The 25,661-nt window shown below is 33.3% G+C and overlaps 1 protein-coding gene across 1 annotated transcript in view; it reads right to left on the bottom strand.

The window, feature by feature from the left end:
* LOC105203155 (probable cytochrome P450 305a1) overlaps positions 1 to 25,333 on the bottom strand; it is a 34,648-nt gene extending 9,315 nt beyond the window's left edge. Inside the window, exons 1-8 of the mRNA XM_039459261.1 lie at positions 25,185 to 25,333; positions 12,893 to 13,164; positions 11,823 to 12,077; positions 3,046 to 3,286; positions 2,743 to 2,902; positions 2,528 to 2,648; positions 2,152 to 2,323; positions 1,741 to 2,000 (exon numbers count right to left, since the gene is read on the bottom strand). Coding sequence (XP_039315195.1) covers positions 1,741 to 2,000; positions 2,152 to 2,323; positions 2,528 to 2,648; positions 2,743 to 2,902; positions 3,046 to 3,286; positions 11,823 to 12,077; positions 12,893 to 12,980 — 1,297 coding nt within the window. The 5' untranslated portion in view covers positions 12,981 to 13,164; positions 25,185 to 25,333. The remainder of the gene's footprint in view (positions 1 to 1,740; positions 2,001 to 2,151; positions 2,324 to 2,527; positions 2,649 to 2,742; positions 2,903 to 3,045; positions 3,287 to 11,822; positions 12,078 to 12,892; positions 13,165 to 25,184) is intronic.
* Positions 25,334 to 25,661: the final 328 nt, after the last annotated feature.

Raw genomic sequence — 25,661 nt, 5'->3', positions numbered from 1 at the left:
AATTATAATCGAATTATAGAAGAATAATGGGTCTACGATTGATTAATTTCTTACGGTTACGGACTGTATAAACCAGGCTTAAAGTTTATAAGTTTATAAGTCCTAACTGTCAGAAATTGCCTAATCATAGTTGGTTTGCAGAAGAATAATCGGCTATGATTGGAGAATTTCTTATGGTGACGGCTATTATAAACAAACCCTTAAAGACGGAAGGTCATGTAAAAATCGAATTTTTTTATTGCATATAAGCTAAAACATTTCATGAATTCAAACTTCAAGTCCTCATATTGAAGATCGACATATTAACAATTCTACAGACAAGTTTATACGTACGCGTCCAATAGATAGTCACGCGCAGTTTAAACTTTAAACGCGTTTTTCTTGAAACTACTTCTATCGAAACAACATGCAATATAACTTAAAAAATATTTGATTAATATGGCTGAGACGGCGCATATTTATTTTTCACTAAATTCTTCACCGGAAGTACCTGTAAAACTTACAAAAATAACTATCCAAACTATTTTTTTCATATGATAAAAATAAAAATTTTATGCAAAAATTTGACTTTTTTTTTCAAAACTACGTAGAATTTTTATTTTAGTACGTTTTACTATCAGATTTAGATATTTCCGGTGTGCAATTTTATTAAAAAAACACATTTGTTTGATTTTTCATTTCAGGATAAGATAAAAAATTACTACATTGCACGCCATTTGACCCCCTCGAAACCAAGACTTGGAGAGCGAGCGTCATTACGCCGCCATATTTGATAATTAGATCTAAAAATTTTTTTTTACGAATTATAAGAAATATGTGAGAAAAGTCATGGATAGTTCATTAAAAGTATTGTGCCGTAAAAAAATTTATGAAAATCAGTTTTTTTCGGCTGATTACGTGATTTTCCTCCTTTAAGGCTCCCTCGCCGCGGCCATATTAAAGTCGTGACGTCAGAAGCAAGAAATTGCGTGAAATAACATGTAATTTTGTCAAACATGTCTTTTGTAAATAAAACCAATTTTGATAAAACAGACTAAGCAGATGGTTTTAATACACTTCTAAATATCGGTCAAAACTATCCTTTTTCCGCCCAACAGTCAGTAAATAGTCAAAAAAGCACGTAAAGTAAAGCTATTAAAACAGAAAAACACATGGTCACATAATTTTGTCAAACATGCCATTTGTAAACAAAGCCAATTTGGATAAAACAAACTAATCAGATGGCTTTAAAATACTTCTAAATATCGGTCACGACTATCCTTGTTTGGCCTAGCAGTCAGTAAATAGTGGTAAAAAGCACGTAAAGTGACGCCTATTCAGACAAGAAAACACACGGATAGCTATTGAAAGAAGTGAAAAATGTACTTTTATGTATAAAATTCAAAAAAACTTTACTCGCGATCCATTTTTACGAATTTGATAAATACGAGACAAGTCATATTTTCACAATGAAACACCTAATAACAAAATCACATGCACGACAACATCGTCAATCTGTTACGTTTTACGTGTATTAGTTCTAATTTTGTCCGCGACGGAATGTCGCTACCGTCAATGCGGAGTTCTCGGCTGAGGAGTCAGGAGCCTTAAATCAAGTTCAAATTAAGTACATAAACGAAACGATCATTTCTATTTCGCAAAAGAACTTTCACAATGTTTGAGTTTACCAAAGCTGCTATTCCTTTCATGAAAACTTTGTACAAAATTTGTTTTTTATAAACCTTATAATAATTTACTGACCTTTTCCGAATTGTATAATATTTTCTTGTGTTTGAAAAATTCCATCCTTGTTTATATATCTCTCCGGCCTAAATGAATTAGGATCAAGGTATACATCCGGATTCATGTTGTTGCAATGCACATTTAAAAGAACAACAGTATCCTTTGCTATTTTGTAATCATTAAGGATTGTATCTTCGACAGCGCGATGTGGTGGGAATATAACCATCACACTTGTTAAACGTTGACTTTCGTTTAATACAGCTTCCGTGTAAGGCATTCTGTGATTAATTTGGATTTTAACATAAATTGAACGTTTGAGTAATTTTTTGTACAGAAGGGTTCATAAAAAAAACAATTTCGTTCCCTTCTCTCTTTCAAAAATAATAATGAGAAAAAGAAATTATACTCGTCTTAAAGATATAAAATTACTTTTTTCTGTCCTCCAGACTGGGAGTCCTGTTTTCGATCACGGCGTCGATCTCCTCATGCAACTTGCGTTGTACGTCTAGATGATTTGTTATTTGCATGAAGAGAATATCTAATGTTGTAGTGCTAATGCCGGCGATGAAAATGTCGATCAATGTCACAATCAGATTAGCATCTGAAAAAAAACAAAAACAAAAAAGATACGTTCGTGTGTACTACAGGCGAGCTAATTTGTTTTCTAACATACATTTTTATTAATACTTTTCTTAATGTGCATTTATTAAGCATGCGAAACGAAGCGTTAATTTCCACGCGAGTAGCCGAGAAAATTGCAGCGACGTTTTCTGGACTTTGCTCGATAATAAAAAGCAACTTTTACCATCAAACACATGGGCTCTCTCTCCCTGTCCCTCGCTTTCGTACATCTTCTGGAGAAACAAATCGATAAAATCTGACTCATTTCCCTTATTATATCGTTTTTTATGCTCGTTGATAGTGTCCTGCAAAAGACACAAAATATGATGCGTGGCGCATCAATAAGTATTAGCAAATGAAAAGCTAAAATTTGAGTTTGAGACCATCGAGATTACGTACCATTAGAAAGGTTTTCAGTTTGTTGTTTAGCGTGACAATGGTATTGTAGCCTGACATTTCCGGTGCGATATAATGTAACCAAGGTATAGCGGACAGAATTCCGCCGGTCATATCAAACTGTTGCGATCGATGATCCATCATATTTATAAAATTCTGTAACCTGCAAGCAATCGCAGAATCAGAGAAATAACAAAATCATTAAGGATTTCTTTCCTCGAGTTCTCCGGAAATAAATCCGCGGAAGTACAGCGTTGTTGAGAATAAGGCGTTTTCTTTTTTAATTGTTCTGACAATTTTACATACCTCTCAGGATTCTCGGATGGATTCGATCCTGTGACCAAAAACCAAAGAACATTCATTACGGCGGGCGCAAACGCGGGCCGTATAGGTTGTACGCTACCGTTCCCTAGTCCTTTCGTGATGAGCGTCATCTCGTTATTGAGCAGGTCGACCATCGCTGGCTTAGCAAAACCAACCTGTCTTAGTGCGCGTGCGGACCAATTATGCAATTCTTTCCACTCTGGGCCATCGTTTGTCGTAAGCCCTAATACCAATAATTTTGTATTAATCGATAATAATTAATGGCGTTTGTAATTACTTTCTGACTTTTACGAGAGTCGAATTTAATTAAAGGGTTTTTTATAAAATCCAAATAACTTTAAATATGGAATAAAAAAGTTAAGATTCGTAAAAATATCAATACAGAAAATAAAGCAGCGAATACGAGTCAAACGCGGTAAATGGTAGACATTGCCTCTTATTCTGTACCGTTTACCGCGCTCGACTTGTATTTGCCGCTTTATTTTCTGTATTTACATACTTAAGTATTGAGTTTTCAGGAAACAAAAAACATCTTTTTTTGCACTCGTTGGTTATTATAAATATGGCAATTTTCTGTGGACAATAAATATAAGAAACAAAGCTGTTCGATTAATATTTTAAGAATATATTTAAAAGAAGAAAATAAAGTTATGCCTTTATGTCTCGTCCAGATGGAAATTAATAACTATGTAGTCGTTCCCCTGCACGTGCCTGGACAACAGCATTTAAAAATTACCTTCAAAACGAAATGGATGGCGTGCCTAGTGCGCCCTAGGCGCTGCGCACGCCTCGCCATCTTATTGGCCGGTATTCATAGTCGATTCTTATATTTAAGATCATTTTAAGTATCATCTTAAGATGCCATCAACCAATCAGAGAGTCGTATTAGCATCTTAAGTACGTTACTTAAGACGATCTCGAAATAAGAATCGACTATGAATACCGGCCATTGTGTTCTGTTTGCTTGCCGAAGACAACAGTTTGTGGTTTCTTCTTTGATTTGACAATATCTAACCTTAAAAAAAAAGTTCAAAACCTTACAGGGATAAAAGCATGTCTCGAGGCTTTTATCCGAGTTTGGAACGATCCCAGGATCGCTCGCGGAATCGCAAAAGATAGCGCTCGCGAGACCAATGACGGAAGAAAAGATCACGGTTTTCAGGATCGTCGGTGAATAAATAGTCGTCGAGGGAATCTCCTGCTCGTAGATCTTGCTCTACAGAGAAAGCGATAGAGCTGCTAGAACAGGTGCGCAAATTCTTTTCTCGCCAAAAGAGCGAACTAAGCCCGCATTCGTGCGATTGACCTTTTAAGGTTAGATCATCAGTGGAAGCTTCTTAGTCTTTTAAGGATTTGACAGCGATCTCAATGGCTTCGCTTTTTGCTTCAGAGCACGACAAATGGCGACTGGTCGCAAGTTGACCAGTTGTACCAGGTGTGTCCTCTTGTTGACCCAGATTTTGAGATTATCTCTGACAAAGAGAGGATATAACCGATTGTTTCTTCCACCTTTTATTGTTTTCTCTGCTTCACCAGTGCCCATAGAGATACGGAAGGATGAAATTCCGTCTACTAACGGCATACTCGAAGAATCACCTCTCAACGGCTTCTCAGAAGCACAAGACGTTAGTTTAGCTTCTGAATCGCATTCTTTCGCCAACAAGTTATTTGGAAAGACCCAGACTTCTGCGACTTCTCACCTTTTTGAAACCCAATTGTTTTAAATTTAATTCAAACAGAAGTTCGGAAAGGTTTAAGCAAGGACTTACGCAATAGCGGCTGCCACAGACAAAGTAAACAATCCTCCTAACCAAGTTTGAGGCAAAGAACGATCTAGCAGCATTGGCCCCACTTAAGCTCAACAAGGAGCTGGCAGGGGCATTAACTCCCTCGATCATTAAATGTGACAAGTACCAGGCGCTGTTCCAAGCACAGGTGGATGCCTGTCTTAATGCTTTCGGCTTTGGCATGTCACTTTTATTAAAGCCAGAGGTCGTATGTACGAGGTGTGTTCAAAAAGTAACGGGAATTTTTAAATTTCGCGGGTTTGGAGAGTCCAACAGTCAAATTTTTTTTTTGTTTATGTTGGTATACATGCCCCTGAAGTATGCTGAAATGTTGAGCTGTATTCATTGTTTACTTTGTCTGTGGCAGCCGCTAAAGTTACACGTGTTTTTATGAGCTCGGCGATTTTCGTTTCTGAAAAAAAATGGATCAAAGAATTTGTATCAAATTTTGCGTAAAAAATAACATAAAGTGTAACAAAGTGTGTGTGAAATGTTAACAAAGGCCTATGGTGAGTCTGCTATGAGTAAAACAAGAGTTTACGAGTGGTATAATCGTTTCCAAGATGGCCGTGAAGACGTTGAAGATGACGAACGCCAAGGACGTCCCAGCACATCAAGAACCGATGAAAACGTCGAAAAAGTGAAAGAAATAGTTATGAACAATCGCCGAATCACAATCAGAGAAGTCGCTGATGATGTTGGCATATCAATTGGCATATCAATGGAAAATCAATTCATGGCTTTTGCACGATAATGCACCTGCTCACACTTCATTGCTTGTTCGTGAATTTTTGGCCAAAAACAATACTGTAATGATGCCCCAGCCTCCATATTCGCCAGACATGGCTCCGTGTGACTTTTTCCTATTTCCAAAAATAAAGAGAATCTTAAAGGGCGTCGTTTTACAAGCATAGATGACATTAAAAGCGCATCACTGAAAGAGCTAAAGGCTATCCCAAAGATCGAGTTTGAGAAGTGTTTCGTGGATTGGAAGAAGCGCTGGCATAGGTGTATAATATCTAATGGTGACTATTTTGAAGGCGACAACATTAATGTAGACGAATAAATAAATATTTTTTTCAAAAAACGAAAATTCCCGGTATTTTTTGAACACACCTCGTAACCTCAGCAGCGAGACAAGATCAGCATTAACGCTTTTTGCAAAAAACGTCCATCTGCTATTTGATCACCATTATTGCCTCTCTTTAGCCAGACGGGCTTTTATTAAGCCATCTTTAAACATTGTTAGAAAAAATGCGGCGGACGCGCTCCAATCGACAAATTCTTATTCAGCCAGAACTTTGCGGAAACTTAAGGCGGCACAAATCTGTAAGAAAACAGGTCAAGAAGTAGCGAAATCCACATCGCAGGGAAAAAGACTCTCCAACCGATGCGCCAGGTATCTCAGCAGCAATGGAGAGAATAAAATTTTTGGCCCTCATAGAGAATGGAGGCGACTACTCAGTGAGCATGAATATTCCACAAAAGAATTACGACCATCTACATGCGATTCTTTGTTTATCATCTTAACGAAACCCTTCAAGGCAGTTACGTCACAAATAAAAGGACGCTGGATTAAACAAGGCATAGAAGAATGTGATATTGACACCTCAATATTTTCAGCTCATAGCACCAGACATGCTTCCCGAGCAGCGAAAAAAGGAATATTATTAGATCTAATTAAGCGTGCCGCAGGCTGGACCGGAGAATCCCGAGTATTTGCCAACTTTTATAAGAGACCCATAGTAGACTCCAAAGCGTTTAGCAACGCAGTCCTTTCTCTATAGAGTGAGTTTTTTTATCTAGAATATATCGCATTTTCTTTATATATGTTTTATTTTGCTTATCTTACGTTATATGTATCACTATTGTTTTTGATATTCAATTTCACATTCCAACCTTTAATATCTTTTTATGTTACGTATAAGTTCAAGTTCCTTTACCAGGTCTAATTTCAGGGTCAGAGACAAATTCTTTCTAAGGCAAATCGCCGCTTTAAACAACTACATAGTTATTAATTTCCATCTAAACGAGACATAAGAGCATAATTGTTAGATTGAACGAACTTACCTGTGAAGCTCGATCCTAATTATGCCCGTTGTCTCGTCCGGATGGACTCCCCACCCTTAGATCTCCCTTCCCTAGGTCTAGTGATTTACCTGATTATTTGAACTCATGAGATAGCGAGGCGCGCGCAGCGCTTAGGGCGCACTAAGCGTGCCACTCATTTTGTTTTGGAGATAATTTTTAAACGCTGTTGTCCAGGCGCATTCAGGGGCACGACTACATAGTTATTAATTTCCATCCGGACGAGACAACGGGCATAATTAAGAGTGAACTTCACAGGTAAGTTCAGTCTAACAATTATTGGACTTATTTGGTTGTTGTGAGAATTTTGATTTATTATTTACCCAAATAGCACACAGAATTAAAAAAGAATTCAGATTTATGTTATCAATTTGGAATTCATTTTAAACCAAAAAAAGAATTGTTCTTTTGACTTCAGCATTGTGATGAGTTGACTTCACCATAAACCTGAATTATTTTTAATTCTTTTTGAATTCTCTGTGCTATCTAGGTACTTATCTTATAATAAATTATATTTATCTTTTTTTTATAACATTAACAATAACAAAAGTGAAGATAGATATATTATTTAAAGTACAAAGCAGTAATCTTGCTAAAATTTTACAAACTGCTCTTATCAGACACATTTCTTTTCTACTTCTTTTCTAAAGTTAATGTTTCTCTGTACGTACAATAAGTATAAGAACAGTATTTCAGATTTTTTATTTTATAAAGTCTCATTTAAAGGAAAACAAAAAACTTCCAAATTTGTTTGGTTCTTGTAAAAAATTTACTATTTATATTTTTTATTTTCTGTTGGATTTTGGCAAATCAAAATTTTTTATAATGGGACGTTACTATTAGAAAATGGTTTGGTGACATATCCTAGATTTAAAGAAATTACATTTGTTTGATTTTTACAGAAATTTTTTTAATTGTCATTATTTGAGATTTTTTTCTTTGAGACACTGATATTGCAAATCAATTTTTTTTAAATCTTTCAAGAAAAATTTAAAGGAAATAAATTTACTTATGTTTTTTAAAATATATTCTCATATTTGCGAAAAATAAAAATATTAAGGCTCCTGACTCCTTAGCCGAGAACTCCGTGTTGACGGTAGCGACATTTCGTCGCGGACAAAATTAGAACTAATACACGTGAAACGTGACAGATTGACGATGAAATGTTATCGTGCATGTCATTTTGTTATTATGTGTTTCATTGTAAAAACATGACTTGTCTCGTATTTACCAAATTCGTAAAAATGGACCGCGAGTAAAGTTTCTTTGAATTTTATACATAAAAGTACATTTTTCACTCCTTTTAATAGCTATCCGTGTGTTTTCCTGTCTGAATAGACGTCACTTTACGTGCTTTTTACGACTATTTACTGACTGCTAGGCGAAAAAAGGATAGTCGTGACCGATATTTAGAAGTGTTTTAAAGCCATCTGATTAGTCTGTTTTATCCAAATTGGCATTATTTAGAAATGGCACGTCGGACAAAATTATGTGCCCATGTGTTTTCCTGTTTCAATTGCTTCACTTTACATGCTTTTTACAACTATTTACTGATTGTTAGGCGGAAAAAGGATAGTCGTGACCGATATTTAGAAGTGTTTTAAAGTCATCTGCTTAGTTTGTTTTATCCAAATTGGCTTTATTTACAAATGGCATGTCGGACAAAATTACGTGTCATTTCACGCAATTTCTCGCTTCTGACGTCACGACTTCAATATGGCCGCGGCGAGTACTCAGGAGCCTTAAGAGGATGCTAAAGTACCACGAATTACCGACATTTACAGTGCATTAAATATCTTTGGATTGGCTTTACAGAATCACAGAAACTTTTTTTAGAATTGAAATACGCGTAAAAAGAAAGGGTGCTCAGGTCAATTTTATAAGAAAATCGAACAAAAATTTAATAAATCATTAAAAATTCACTCGTATAGCCGTCACCTGAGGTTAACTTTACCTTAATACAGAAGTTGTGTAGCTCGTGCGTACAAAATGATAGTAGAGCACCCTTCAGAAAACATGCACGAATAACACTGACCTTGCAAAATTACGATTGAACGCCTAACAAAAAAGATACACTAATGTGCTTTTACCACGCGCATATTTCGCTCAGCGAAGCTGAACTGTCATAAACAGAGCAATATGGAGCCCAACAGTAGTTGATAGGACTTTTCGCAGATGGCGAAATAATTAAAAAACAAAGACAGATCTATGCAATGGACAAAGAGCAATAGCCTGGTCTTGCTCGAAAAATAATCTACAGTGATCTGTAGGACCGACGTCGAGGAAGTTCTTCTGTTACTTTAGCATCCTCTTAAGAAAAAATAATGTACATCCAAGGAAGGCAAAGGATTTATAATAATATGTGTGCACGGTTATTTAAGGGGGAAACCCGGTGTAATGGTTCAAAAAAATCGATTGTTTGCATAATTTAATATTTTAACCTATGAAAAGTATGTTCCTTGAGTTTTAAAACAAAATTTGAAGATTTGACCTAGCTACGGTCGGTTTCATTACTGGCTGTCAGCGAATACAGCGGTGCAGTGATTCAAGGCAATTTTGGATTTAAAACTTTATGACGATGATTTCAAAGTTACAAAAAGTGAATGCGTTGGCTATGTAGAAAAAAGAAAGGTAGTAGAGTTCGAAATGTAAATAAAACTGCAACACTTGGAGAAAGAAGAAAATTGACGGACGAGCTAATAAAAAAGCTTACAAAATATTTTGAATTGGCAATAAGAAGGAATTCTGATGGAGTCCCTTAATCAAATAAAAAAAGCTACAAAGACGACTTTTTATGATCTAAGTTCAACAAATCAAAAGCCGCTGCATAATAATTGTTCATCAGGAATAGATAATTGGTGTAAGTGGGGTGTCGCAGAGGCGCTGGTACTTACAAAATTTTGAGCACCCGCTTGCATTTCATCCGGATGTGCAGAAAAATTTATTGCCAATATATAAAGAGGTTTCCAGAAGAGATCTTTTAGAAAGATGTTTACACGCAAAAGTTTAACTCAACAGTATGGCGTTTGGCCCCTAAACATCTTAATTGCGGCTTAAAAACAATCGAAATTGCCGTTTTTATAGCTGTTGGTATTTTCAATGAAAGTTAATTCAATTTTACAAATAATGAACCTTGATATTGTTATTAGTCAGCAATGTAAAATATTTGCTGATCAATACGACGCACATAGAATACAGAGGCAGGATTGTCGCAGCACAAAAAAGGCTCAATCAGCTCGTCAAGAAGAGAAAGCGGCCTTATATGAATTTTATGAGTAAACAGAAGGATGGGCCTGGCATAGCAGATTAGTTGTAAGTACTTGAAAATTCTTCAGTTTTCTATACCTAAACATTAAACGCATTTATCTCAAAACTACTTTTTTTGAATTGATGTGCAACATAACTCAAAAACTATTTATCAGACTATGTTCTTTTTGGGTACACATTTAGAAAAATACTTTCTTCATAACTTAAATTTTTATTTATAATTGTATTGTTTAAATAAATTATTTTTATTGCGTAATTAATACAAAAGTTTTCGTAAAAACCAGTATTTTTTTTATGTGTCGGGAATTTTACAGTTTTGCATTTATATTGTCTTTAATTTTAGGTTCAATTAATAACATAAGCTTTACCAAAGAAAAATCGATTTGTTTTTTTTTTTTTGTTTCAAATGAATCATAGACATAGGATCTATAGACCGAGCATTTGAGGAGTGGGGGCGTGAAAAACTAAAAAGAGATAGCAAGCTTTGGACCACTATTCTGTCTTTGTCTAATGATGCGCGTGGGAAATCTTTACTTGTTTTTTTTTTATATATTTTGATGTCTACAAACGTAATAAAGAAACTGATAAATTTAACATTAATAAAACTAAGAATAAATGATTTATTTACTGAAAAGGAACACGCTTTTAATCAAGCTCCATTGATGGATCATAGAAATCAATTGATTCGTATTCTCTTAGAAAAGTTTTTCACTCTTCGAATACATCATTATGCTGCTTCTAAGAATAACAAAATTAGACGAATAAGATCTAAATTCACAAAACTGATTTTATTTAAAAATCAATAACATATATTATATATATATATATATATATATATATAAAGATCAGCAGAGTTAATTTTTTTATTACTGTTATGCCAGGTGCTTTAAATGTTTATTCAATACTTTATTGTTTAAATTTTAATACACAATTTTATATTATATATATTTCTATATTTTGGCACTTTTTTCAATGCTTTTCAATTCCCCTTTATTCTTTTTTCACATTCACTTACATTTCCCTTTTCTCTTTCCCTAACCTTACCAAGAGTTTTGTTACCTTTACTGTACCCCCACGCGCGTCATTAGACAAAGACAGAATAGTGGTCCAAAGCAGGCTATCTCTTTCTAGTTTTTCACGCGAGAACTTTACCCCCACTCCTCGAATGCTCGGTCTATAGATCCTATGAAATGAATACAAACAATGCTACATTGCACATCAAACTAGTGATTTCAACGCCGACACATCCCATTAATATTGTTATTATTTATTAAACACATTATTTTTTTGTCAAAAAATATTTTTTAGTAATTTAATGTTAGAATAAAACATCCTGAAAATTTCAAAAAAATTAGTCGTATAATTTAAAAATAATTCCAAAATATCACTTTATTTTTAACGCATTACACCAAGTTCCCCCCTTAAGTAATTTGCTCAGTCATTGAAAAATAAAATAAAAAAAATTTTATTCTTCTGTTACTTTTCTTCAACGTAAATTTTGATATCAATCTGTTTAAAAAAATTATAATTTTTTATTATATATTATTGAAATATAAAAACCGTTTTCAACAGTATTCTAAACTTTAGTATAACAAATTTTGATAGAGGATTTGTTACCCTTTTTCATTCCTAAATTTCGTAGCTTCATAAACTCATACCAAGGACGTCCATCGTATTTTTCGTTAACGCAGATTTGTTGTATGAGCTTGCTGTTTGAAACAGCAATTGTATATTTGCCACCCAATCGTAAAGCTATGACGTTACTATTATACATTTTGCTGAGATGCAGAAAGGCCATATGTGGTCCACCGTATTTTTTCTCTAATCGTCGTAAATAATATTGATTTCCAATAAACGGCCAAGGAAAAGGACCTAAAAATTATAGATTTTTGAATGTAGAAATTAGACAACGTTCTTTATTATTATTGTAGGTATCTTCTTTTGTTCTCACACAACATTGAATGTTGCAAAATGTTTTCAGAAAGGTTTCAATTTTCCATACTTTATGCGCAACAATTCTGAATAAATGAACTGCGTGCGAAATCTTGTATCTCTCACTAACCCGGAAATGTTGAAATATATGCTGTTACAATTTTCTTGTTAATTCCCGTTTAATTATTATGTGATTTCTCTCACTTTCCACCTGCCCGCACCGAATCACCTCCCTCGTCTCTACCGACTAAACAGGTGAACTACCAGTTTTTGGTGCCGTCGACGTTCACGATAATTACTGTCGACAATCGCTTATAAGAATTAACGGTTAAAGAAGAGTAACGCTCTCTCGTGCCTGGCGCCCAATTCTGTTGCATAGATAATTGCGAGAAAGAAGTAATCGTCACGTAATAGAGCTAAGCCGTGAACGAGCGACAAAAACTTGTGTCGGGCGCGTAAGAGCTTTGTCACAACCCATAAAAAGATATTGCCATTTTTTGAATTGCCCTGTCTATTGAATAGCCCCGGTCTCCCGTATATAATAATTTATGTAAAATTTTCATTATTAGTCTTTAAAATCTGTTTCGATTAATATGGATTCTTTTTTGTTTGACAACTTGATTGATTGATTAATATTGTTTAAAAATTAAAATGCAATTTTACGAATACATAATGAGATAGTTATCAATTATCAGCGACAATTATTTTTTAATTCGCTCTTATGTAAGAGGCTAAAATATTAATAAGTAAATTACCTGGTGGACAGTCCTTTGGTCTTTGTTGAGTTAACACGATGGTAATAAGAAGAATAGTTAACATCATCAAAATTGCAATCACAATCATTGTGCTTCGTCCTTCCCTTTATAACAGGTATTTTCTTTTATAACAGGTAAATGGTTTGTTAAATTCTGTCCGGCTAAATGGTTTAGTACACCAAACTAGATGGTTCAGTAGTAATTTTATTAAGCAGAATCCTTCTGATCGTAATGTGTATTCATCTCCAGATAACAAAACGTAAAAATTCAATCTAAAGCAAATCATTGCACAGATTAAATTGCTCTTCAATGTACTATTACATTGCTTTTTATTTAATTCATCGAAAATGTTTTAGTCAATTCAGTATCAATGTGCTGAGTTTTATTGTCAAGCAAATGTAAAACAATTATTGTAGCTAAGCTACGATAAATATACTGCCGATAAATTGTGGAAAACTTGACATTATTATATTATGAAAATTATTTATATCAATCTGTAAGCGATATATCAGCAACATGTCAGCAACAAGACCTATTTATGAATTGTGATAAGTATGTTGATATGGTTGTTGAAAACTTGCTTTTTTCTGAAAACTGTTGTTGACAAGAATGTACCGATAAGAAGACAATTCTTTCTGTTGCTTCATTGATTTAGAAAAAAAATTGTTATATATAATTATATAATATTTTAATATACAGGGTAATTCATGTCGCTTGCACCAACCGGCGTACATTCATACATACGTATTTCTCATAAAAAATTGAGTCGAAAATGTTAACAAAAAAATATTGAAGGGTCAATAGTTTTAAATGGTGAGCGTGTGAAAATATTCAACCATAGGAAATGATGTTTGCGACGTTAAGGGCGGCGCAACCAAGTGGCCGGCCGGGCGCTTTGACGGATACCTTAAACGGCACGGTACCAAACATCAAGTATTATAAATGTTCCACAAAATCTTGAGTTTAGTTTAATTGACAAAGAGTAATGTCAGTTGCAAATTTGTAAAAACATTATTTATATAATTAATTTATATATTAATTGAGTAAAATATGTATGTTTTTAAAATACATTTTATGTGTAAACCAATAAATTAATAAATAAAATTAATATTAATTAAGTTATCCAATCAAACAATATTAAAAGCTTCAGTCGACAAACATTTCTAAAACCTCTTTGTCAAAAGTTATATCAAAATCAATATTAGAAGAAATTTACATTTAAAAATTTGCATTTAATATAAATAAACATTACATCTTTAGAAAATAAAGTAAACAAAAATCCAAATTAAAATATTGGAAGGTGAGGAACACAGTGAAGAAATCAAGGTAAGCAAATAATAAGCTAGATGTATTGTTACTACAAATTACGTTAAAAATTTTTTAATGTATTTTAAATAATGTTTAAACATATTATTACATTTTTTTAGACATATTACAGTCGATTTATTAAAATGTACTAGTTTTTAAATTTATTGATAAAAGCCGTGCAGCAAGATTCAAATAGTTTAATTAATATTGATTTTATTTATTAATTTATTTATTTATACATAAAATGTATTTTAAAAACACACATATTTTACTTATATAAATAATGTTTTTACAAATTTGCAATTGACATTACTTCTTGTCAATTAAACAAAACTTAAGATGTTAATAGAGATTTTATGGAACCTTTATAATACTTGAAGTTTGGCACCGTGTCGTTTAACGGTATCCGTCAAAGCGCCCGATCAACCTCGCCGCCCTTGACGATACAAACATCACGCCCTGTGATTGGATATTTTCAAACGCTCACCATTTAAAAACAATTGACCTCTCATTTTGCTATTAATATTTTATACTCAATTTTTCATGAGGAATACGTGCCAGCTGGTGCCTAGTAATTTTCTTCTGTTCAAGCGCTATGAGTGGCTTGTATCCAATTGTACTGTGTCCAAATGGATGCTTCCCTATATGGACATACTTTATATATAATTGTATATAAATCTATATATATATATATATATATATATATATATATATACATATGCATATACATATATATATATACATACACACACACACACACACACACGCGCGCGCGCGCGCGCACACGCACACGCACACGCACACACACACACACACACACATATGTATGTATACAGAGTGTCTGGGAACTAGGGAACATACTGTTTTAAGAATATAAAGGAGATGAAAAGGGACAAAAAAGTCTTATACCATTTTGCGATATTCGCTATAAATATTGATTTATAAAATATAACGTCTAAGCTAATGTGCGGTGATGCTACGCCATCGCGTCTAGCTCGTAGGCAACGGCGCGCGGCGGAAAAAATGACGCGTTGTTGTTTGAATTGACACGACGTGACGGTTTGAACGGTTGTCTCATCGCGTGTACATACACTGCAAAAATCAAATGTGTTATTTTAGCTAAAGCTTCTCCTTACACATTTGATAAATAACACATTTGATTTTTGCAGTGTATGTACACATGGTGCGGCAGATTCAGACTGTTGCGCCGTGCAAATTCAAACAACGAAGCGTCACCTGTCCCGCCGCGCGCCGTTGCCTACGAGCTAAGCGCGATGGCGCGGTGTCACCGCACATTGTAGCGACGACTTATTGAATAAATAACTAGATTTATATTTAAGTGTGATAAATTTATTAAGACGTGTAAACTCTTTGACAAGCAGAATAATAAAGTAAATGTTTATAACAACAGATGTTTAGTGTGTTGCTAGGTAATAATAAATAGTTGAAAATCTTTACAAAAAAATTAATAACAAGTGTAGAAAGTGTAAGTAAAAAGAGTGTAAGAACGCCACAGTACTCCCCCCAAGCGACGACTACGTTGCGAAATGAACTTTTTTCTTAACTGGGTAAGTTCTTAAAGGTCTTGAAACAGGAACAGAAATAGAAATGGGAACATCGAAACTGGTTGCAGGTTCCGTAGACGAAGAGCAAGATGAAGAAATAGAAACTGCAGAGAAGTCTTCTCTAGGAAGAAAAGCTGGTTTAAGCCGTTCTGTAGAAATATTGACAATATTACCTGAAACGTTTATAGAGAACAAATAATCAGAAATGCGTTTGACAACAAGAAAAGGTCCAGAATAAGGAGGTTGAAGAGATTTCTTGACAGCATCATCACGAATCCAAACATGAGTACAATCAAAAAGATTTTTATGTACAAAAAGAGATTTCTTGATGTGATGACTGGTTGGTAAAAATCTAACATTCCTCATATGAATTCTGTGTTTTTTCAAAAAAATTTCAGGATCTGCAGAAAAATCCTCTTCAATAAAAAAATCTCCAGGAATCTAAAGAGTGGTTTCATAGAGTAATTCCGCAGGTGAAGCTTTTAAATCTTTTTTAAAATATGAACGAAGACCAAGAAGAACAGAAGGAAGAGATTCTAACCAATTCTTTGTCTGATGACACATAATGGCAGTTTTGACAGTCCTATGCCACCTTTCCAAAATGCCATTTAAAGCAGAATGATAAGCAGAAGTTTTTTTCCTGTCACAACCAATCAAATTGGTTAAAGTCTTGAAAAGAAAAGTTTCGAACTGCGATCCTTGATCCGTGGTGATGGTTAAGAGAGAACCGTATCTAGCTACCCAATGAGTATAAAAAGCTGTAGAAACAGTGTCAGCAGAGATTTTCTTAAGAGGGATAGCTTTAGGCCAACGTGAAAAACGATCAATAATCGTGAGAAAATAACGAAAATTTTGACAAGGTGGAAGAGGAGCAATCAAGTCTAAATGGACATGTTGAAAACGCTGATCAGGAATTGCGATTTTAACAGGAACATTCTTCGTATGTCTTGAAATCTTAAAGCGTTGACAAGGTAGACACGTACGAGTCCATTCTTTAATGTCCTTTTTTAAAGATGGCCAAATAAATTTTTGCAAAAGTTGTTTAGCTGTTGATCTTCCACTGGGATGAGCAAGACCAAGAACGTCAAAAATTCTCTTGCAAAGAGGTTTAGGCACATAAGGACGAATTAGTTCAGAAGAACAATCGCAATAAATAGGAGAAGTTGAGCCAGTAAGAACAAGTTTCCTTAATTGAAGAGAAAAGTTTGAAGAAAGTAAGTCTTGAAGTTCTTCATCTTTTTTTTGAAAATCAGCCAACTCATCAAGAGATACTATAATTGGCATTGAGACTGATTCAATTCTTGAAAGAGCATCGGCTACAGAATTTAACTTGCCTGAAATATAAACAATATCAGAAGAAAATTGGGCTATAAAATCCAATTGTCTGATCTGCCTGGGAGATGCTTTATCAAGTTTCTGACGGAAAGCATAAATCAAAGACTTGTGATCTGTTCTAATAATCGGTTGACGTCCTTCAAGTAAATATTTAAAGTGCTTGATAGCTAAATAAATACTAAGAAGTTCTCGATCGTAAGTGGTATAATTCTTCTGAGTTTGATCAAGTTTCTTGGAAAAGAATGTAATAGGTTTATTAACATTATCAATGGTTTGTTCTAGAGACGCTCCAACAGCAAAATTAGAGGCATCACAAGTTAAAATCAAAGGAACGTGAGATGCGGGATAAAAAAGAGTAGTAACTCGGAGAAGTTCTTTTTTGCAATTTTGAAAGGCTGTTTCAGATTCATTATTCCAAGGGATAACTCTTCTATCTCTCTTGCGACTATCCTTTAAAAATTCAGTAAGTAAAACTTAATGTTTGGCTGCATTTTTAAGACAACGACGATAATAATAGATAATAATAGATAATAAATTTGCGCATATCATGAATTGTCTTAAGTTTAGGATAATTAATAATAGATTTTATTTTTTCTGTTGTAGGTTTAATACTTTGATTTGAAACTAAGTATCCGAGGAAAGAAAGTTCTTTTTGTCCGAAAAGACATTTGGATACATTAATTGACATTCCGGCTTGTAATAAACGATTAAAAATAATGCGCAAATGGACAATATGTTCTTGTTCATTTTTAGAAGCTATAAGAATGTCGTCAAGATAGCAAAAAGTAAAATCTAAATCACTGAGTAGTGAGTTCATTAATCTTTGGAAAGTTTAAGTCGCGTTACGAAGATCAAAAGGCATGACTAAAAATTTAAAAAGTTCAAAAAGTGTAGTAACGGTGATCTTGTGAATATCCTCCTTGGCGACGGGTACTTGATAGTACGCTTTTACTAAGTCAATCTTGGAGAAGATATTCTTACCGTAAAGTCCAGAAGTAAAATCTTGAATATGAGGCAGTGGGTAACGATCAGGAACAGTGACCGAATTTAACGCACGGTAGTCACCACAAAGTCTCCAAACATTATCCGATTTGGGAACCATATGTAGAGGAACTGTTCAAGTACTACTCGAAGGTCTACAAATTCCTTGTTCCATCATAAACTTGAATTCCTCCTTGACGAACTTGAGTTTTTCTGGAGAAAGTCTTCTGAGAACTGAAAATTTAGGAGATTCTTCCGTGATGATACGATGTTCGATTCCATGAGACTTCACCGAAAAAAGAGGAGCAAATTGAGTAAGTCCAGGAAATTCTGCTAAAATCCTGTGATAAGGGGAGTGGTGATACATATCGGGAGATGTGGTACATATAGATAATTGTGAAACTTCTTGGATCTTTCCAAAATGTTTAAGGCCAGTAACAGAGTCGATCAAACGTTTGTTTTTAACATCAACTAGGAGATTAAAATATATGAGGAAATCTGCATCTAAAATGGGACGTTGAATATCCGCAATGCAAAATTTCCAACGGAAATTTCTCTTGAGGCCAAGATCCAAAGAAAAAATTTTAGAATCATAAGTATGAATTTGAGTACCGTTAGCAGCAAAAAATTTAAAATTAGTTGATAATGGTTTAAACAAAACTCTCTTTGGAATTAAGGAAATATCAATGCCAGTATCAACAAAAAATGTAAATTAGAAGATTTGTCAAAAATAACGAGGCGGTGACAAGGTAAACCGTTGTAAGCAGCCTCGATCTTCAACGGCGCTTCTAGTTTTCTTGCGAGTCAGTAAGAGTTTTTGACATCGTACAAGGAATAGTACATTTCTTTGCTTTATCACCAAATTTTTTATGATAAAAATAAATTGACTTTAGAATTAGGTTTTTTATTTCGTGAATTTGATCTAAATTTTGATTTGCTTCTAGATCGGCTAAAAGATCTGCCACGACGACGAGAAACTTCAAGCGCAGCGATTCTTCGTTCCAATTCAGAAAAATTCGGTTGTTTAGAAGTTGATTGCGTATTAACTTCCGCGACTTAAAAACCAGTATCACGTTCAACAATTTTATCTGCAAGTTCCGAGAGCTTGACTAAAGGTACGTTTTCAACAACAGCAAGAGTCGCTTGAACTCTATATGGTAAGCGTTGTAGCCAAATCGAATGTAAAATGTTATCTGTTAAAGAACCACCGGATAATTGACGAATTTCACGTAACAGTTCTGAAGGTTTCTTGTCATTTAACTCAATACCGGCTAATAATTGTCTCAAACGTTTTTCTTCCGAATCCGTGAAACGGTGAATGAGTGCTTTCTTTAATTGATTATATTTATCAATTTCAGGCAGATTTTCAACAATTTCCGATATCGCGACTAAAGCTTGTTCATCGAGATGACGAATAACAGAACTATATTTAATATCTTTGGAACGGATACGGTATACGGTAAATTCACTCTTAATCTGAGCGAACCACAGCTTGGGTTGCTTATGCCAAAAAGTTGAAAGTTTCAACAGGCAAAATTCATTAGAATGGATCTAAGTGGACTCATCCAATGATTGATGCTCTATACCAGGTAAATTTAAAATTTCCGTTCCAACCTGTTGTTGAAGACTCACAGTTGACGCTGAAATTGAAGTAGTCGAAGTCGACGGAGTTGACTCAGATTTAACAGGAGTTCTGTCCACAGGCATTTTATTAATGATCTGATGCTTCCAAAGAAGAGCCAAAACAATCCAGGAATCAAAATTCGAAGATTTTTGAAGACATCAAATGACACTTCAAAAATCAAACTTCCCGCGTCTAAAGATATTTCATCACACACGTAATCACGTCGGGGTCACCAAAAATGTAGCGATGACTTATTGAATAAATAACTAGATTTATATTTAAATGTGATAAATTTATTAAGACGTGTAAACTCTTTGACAAGCAGAATAATAAAGTAAATGTTTATAACAACAGATGTTTAGTGTGTTGCTAGGTAATAATAAATAGTTGAAAATCTTTACAAGAAAATCAATAACAAGTGTAGAAAGTGTAAGTGTAAGTGAAAAGAGTGTAAGAACGCCACAACATTGGCTTAGACGTTTTATTTTATAATTTGATAGTTATTGCAAATGACGCAAAATGGTATAAGACGTTTTTGTCCCTTCCATCTTCTCTATATACTCAAAGCGGTAGGTTCCCTAGTTCCCCTGGGACACCCTGTATATAAAAGTTACATGATAATTATACATACATGATAAATCATATATAGGTATCTATATATAGTATGTATAAAAATCAGACATAATTATATACAATATATTTTAATATGTAGGCAATTTATGCATTCACGCAATTGTTTCACGTGAGAATCACAATCGTAGATCATAATCGTAAACATGTAAAACAAAGACATCCTGATCGGATTCATAGTGCAGAATCATAACTGAACGTTTCCTACTTTGCGATACAATAGGCGATTTTTGAAAGATTTGTTTCGGAGCAGCTGACTAAGTCACACGTATTTATTTTGACTATGATTGTGTCGTGACTCAAGACTGTAGTAATTTGAAATTAATGAACGTTTCTACGCGAGATTCTGGTTTTTACCGCTTTACCATATTCTTTGTTAACCCTACGTTGGTGGAGTATGTTACACCTCGTGCATGCAAGTCAATTAATTCTCACAAAAGCATCACTTTTTTGCCCTCTATTGTTCAGTATCTGTAGATCTAGCATTATTTTATTGTTATTTAAATAATTTTTTCAATACCGACTTACATAAACGTAGAAATATCCAGCAAAGGTATGTCACACCCCACCGCACCATTCGCGTCAGTCTGTTTATAAACGTTACAAAGATTAATGGTTATTTGTGGAACATTTTTTTCTGAATTTAACGTATTTTTATATTTTTCATTCTGGTTTTTGTGCTCAAAAATAGCACAACACTGTTTCAAATGAAAATTGTACACTTATGATGCATATACTTGTACTTAAGTGTTGAGATTTCCAAAGCATATTTTGCTATGAGGTATGCCACACCCTAGCACACCAGGCACGTAAGTTTAAGACACTACACCAACGCAGGGTTAATTATCCTGATACCCCTTTCATTCTTTTTTATTTCACCCCTACAAATAGATATGGACATATTTGATATATAATATAATTATATATAATCATATACGTTATTATGAAGTCAAGTCGTATGAGTTTTAAAACAATTTAATTAAAGTAAGTGAAGCCAATAAGAAAGAGCAAAGATTTGGATTGATATAAATAATATATATAACTTTAATTTAGAATTGAACACGCATAATTTAATTAATATTTAATAATCGACTTTGTAAAGTCGAAACATTTGTGTTTATTAATTGAATTATGCGTTTTTAATTCTAAATTAAAGCAATATTAATTATATCAACATTGGCCACAAATTAAAGAGATATTAATTATGTAATATTGGCCACACTTTCTTTAATTATATAAAATTATATATAAAAATTTTTTCCCTAAAACAACTATGAGAATATTTGTGGTAAGTTATCAATAACTTGAAATTATTTGACTATCTGAATCTAATCAATAATGTCAATGTGTTTATTCCGACATAGAGTTAATTTACATCGAAATTGTTTGCGTAACATTACTTAAGTTAATTCTGATTTAAAAGCCGTATACTTAATAGAAAATGATTATCAAAAAATTGCTTAGATATGCTTATGTTTGTTATTTCCTGAAACATCAAATAAGTGCAAAAACATGCGCAATAAGCAATAATTCTGGCACTATTTTACACTGGCACTAATTACACAATTCAACAAAAAAAAAATTGTGGCAAGGAAAACCAGTATTTTTTAGTGAATTTAAAGTCGCTGAATCCAAATCCACCAGCAAAAAATGCCCATCATGTCAGGTTTTTGAAAAAAATTAGATTAAAAGTTATCATAGAACAAAAACAGCATTTTTTGACATATTTACGAATTTTTTGTGGCCAAACTAAATTTTATTTTTTAATTTCACTAACGGCACTTTAACGTACTATTCTTTACCTTTAAAATGCTTTTTTTTACAGTACGATTTTTTTCACCAAGTTACGGACGATTTTTGAAATTGAAAATGTCGAATTCTAAATTGACGGATTGAAACAGGAATTAGATAGATTTGTATGAAAATGGATGTACTAGGATTTTTGGGGTCGATCATACCGAATCTGAACAACCCTCAATTTTGAAATTTAAAATGGCGGATTCAAAATGGCGGAGTAAAATTAAAAGTGAATCGGATGAAACTCAATAGTCGAGGGGTTTTGGAGTCCCTGATTTCAAAATTGTGAATTTTTTAGTTTCGGTATCAGCGACCCCAAAAACCCTAGGACACCCATTTTTATACAAATTCAACTAATTCTAGTTTCAATCCATCAATTTAAAATTCGTCATTTTTAATTTTAAAAAACGTCCTTAACTGGATAAAAAAAATTGTACAATAAAAAAAGCATTTTAAAAGTAAAGAATAGCAGTTTAAAGTGCCGTTGGCAAAATTGAGAAATAAAATTTAGTTTGGCCACAACGAAATGTAAATATGTCATTTACAAACGTAACTATGTCAAGAAATGCCGTTTTTGGCTTATATTACCTAATTTTTCTTAAAAACCTGACGTGATGGGCATTTTTTGCTGGTGGATTTGGATTCAGCAACCTTAAATTTACTAAAAAATACTAGTTTTCTTCACAACAGTAAAAAAAAAGTCAAATTTTGTCGGACAGTGTTATGACACACTGTGTTTATATCTGATATTTTAGTACAGGAAGATGAAACAAACACAGACATTCCTGCACAATTTTAATTCTGCTTTTTATTAGATATACCTATTGAAGACATTGAATCTGCAAACAATGTTGACGATTATTAAATAAACGAATGATAACATAAAATATGTATGCAGTGCACATAAATATAACTTATTATAGTAAAAAATTTATTATGTATAATTATACAGGGTGATTCGAAAGGTCAAATCAAACAACTAGAAGATGAAAGAAGAGTTTGAGTGGAATAAATAATGTAAATAAACTTTTGTGATATTTGCTATAGTTTAGTAAATATTGCATTTTATGCGTACAGAAAGCATAAAACTCCTTCAATAATATTTTTCCTCTGTGTGACGTATTACATAGTAAAATTTGTATGACGTTTTCATTGATAAACAACATAGCAAGTATAAACAGAGTACGAATACGACAAACAATTAGATCACAACATTACTCACTCAATGTAAACAATCTAAAAAACGTACTTTGAGCAAAGACTTCATAAAAGAATACCTTTTTTGTCTTTTTTTGGGGCTGCATGAAGGAAATGATTTACAGTTCCATGATAGAAGATAGAGACGATCTTGTGCAAAGGATTAAGGCTCCTGACTCCTTAGCCGAGAACTCCGTGTTGACGGTAGCGACATTTCGTCGCGGACAAAATTAGAACTAATACACGTGAAACGTGACAGATTGACGATGAAATGTTATCGTGCATGTCATTTTGTTATTATGTGTTTCATTGTAAAAACATGACTTGTCTCGTATTTACCAAATTCGTAAAAATGGACCGCGAGTAAAGTTTCTTTGAATTTTATACATAAAAGTACATTTTTCACTCCTTTTAATAGCTATCCGTGTGTTTTCCTGTCTGAATAGACGTCACTTTACGTGCTTTTTACGACTATTTACTGACTGCTAGGCGAAAAAAGGATAGTCGTGACCGATATTTAGAAGTGTTTTAAAGCCATCTGATTAGTCTGTTTTATCCAAATTGGCATTATTTAGAAATGGCACGTCGGACAAAATTATGTGCCCATGTGTTTTCCTGTTTCAATTGCTTCACTTTACATGCTTTTTACAACTATTTACTGATTGTTAGGCGGAAAAAGGATAGTCGTGACCGATATTTAGAAGTGTTTTAAAGTCATCTGCTTAGTTTGTTTTATCCAAATTGGCTTTATTTACAAATGGCATGTCGGACAAAATTACGTGTCATTTCACGCAATTTCTCGCTTCTGACGTCACGACTTCAATATGGCCGCGGCGAGTACTCAGGAGCCTTAATGCAGTTGCAGCAGACATACGACAGCGCAGATTGTGTAACAATTTATTGTAAATTAAGAAATTTAAATGCGCGCTGAATTATGCTTGCGTAATAGAGAGCAGCATTTTAAACACCTGCTTTAATAAACATAAAAAACATTATGTGTCATGCAATGTATTGTTTACTTTGTAGTTAAAATAAAACACACATATTTTCTATACACTCATATAAAGTGCAATTATTTACTAAACTATAGCGAATATCAAAAAAGTTTATTTACATTATTTATTCAACTTATACTCCTCTTTCATCTCCTATTTAGTTGACCTGACTTTTCAAATTACCCTGTATATGAAATATATCCATATATAAATAAATATATATATTTATAATTATAATAAAATATAATTATATATAATCATGTATAAATAAATAAATTATATACATATAATACTTTGCAAAATATTTGATTTCTTGTAAGACGGAGGATGTAGAATCCAGAAGATATTCACTAAAAGTAGCGCTAGACCATGCACAGGGGTGTATGCGCATACAAATATATTGTTGATTGGTATTCTCTCTCAACGGGGAGAGTATTTTGCATACATAACACATTAAAACATGCAGTGCACGACACACACATATACATACATGCGTAAAGAATTAAGCAAACGATGCGATATAATTGTAATGAAGCAAGGTATACATTTGCACACACGTATACGTTTATATTTGAAATAATTCAAGATTCGCAATTCTCATATAAAATTTGCAAATAAAGCAAATGAGCATATTTATCAAATTCATATTTATTGTTTATTATTCATATCAAATCACCAATAAAATGTTTTTTTTTTTTATAAAATCAAAGAACGCAAATCATTACGAATTGCAAACAGTCTAGCGTTAATTTGATGGAATGCTTGAACTATACAAAAAATATTAGTTGTATACTACAATCTCTCAACGATCATTTTTTTGATTGAATTTATATTGGTAAATGGAAAAGAGAGTACTTTACCTTTTCGTTTAATTCTGCGATTTAGCGAGTTCACGAATCGGAATAACCTGATCTTGCACGTATATGTAAATGGCAGACTTGCCGAAATGACACTAGACACAATTCCTGTTTTGACAAATTTTTTTCAAAAACACACGTTACGTTTTTATGCATCCATTTACTGTTATCTTGTTGTCTTAACTTAAATCTAAACTTATACATGTTATCTTAACTTAAAAATTATTTTTTTCAAATTTATTGCTTTTTGTTTTTCTTTTTTTTTCTTTATGTTGTGTGCAATTATTCTTGCTGTGATTCTATGTATATAAAATGTTTTATTTTAAGTGACACATTTAATTATTTTATAAAAAAGCATTTTTGCGAAAAATAACAAAAATTATTGTCTGAGAGAGGACGAATAATGATTGATATTTGAAAAAATTGGTTTTTAAAGTCATATAAAGATTATCATTTAACAAAAATAAAATTATATGTTAT

The sequence above is a fragment of the Solenopsis invicta genome, unplaced genomic scaffold (genome assembly GCF_016802725.1).
Source record: "Solenopsis invicta isolate M01_SB unplaced genomic scaffold, UNIL_Sinv_3.0 scaffold_12610, whole genome shotgun sequence".
Classification (NCBI taxonomy): domain Eukaryota; kingdom Metazoa; phylum Arthropoda; class Insecta; order Hymenoptera; family Formicidae; genus Solenopsis; species Solenopsis invicta.
This window is presented reverse-complemented; position numbering and strand designations above follow the sequence as displayed.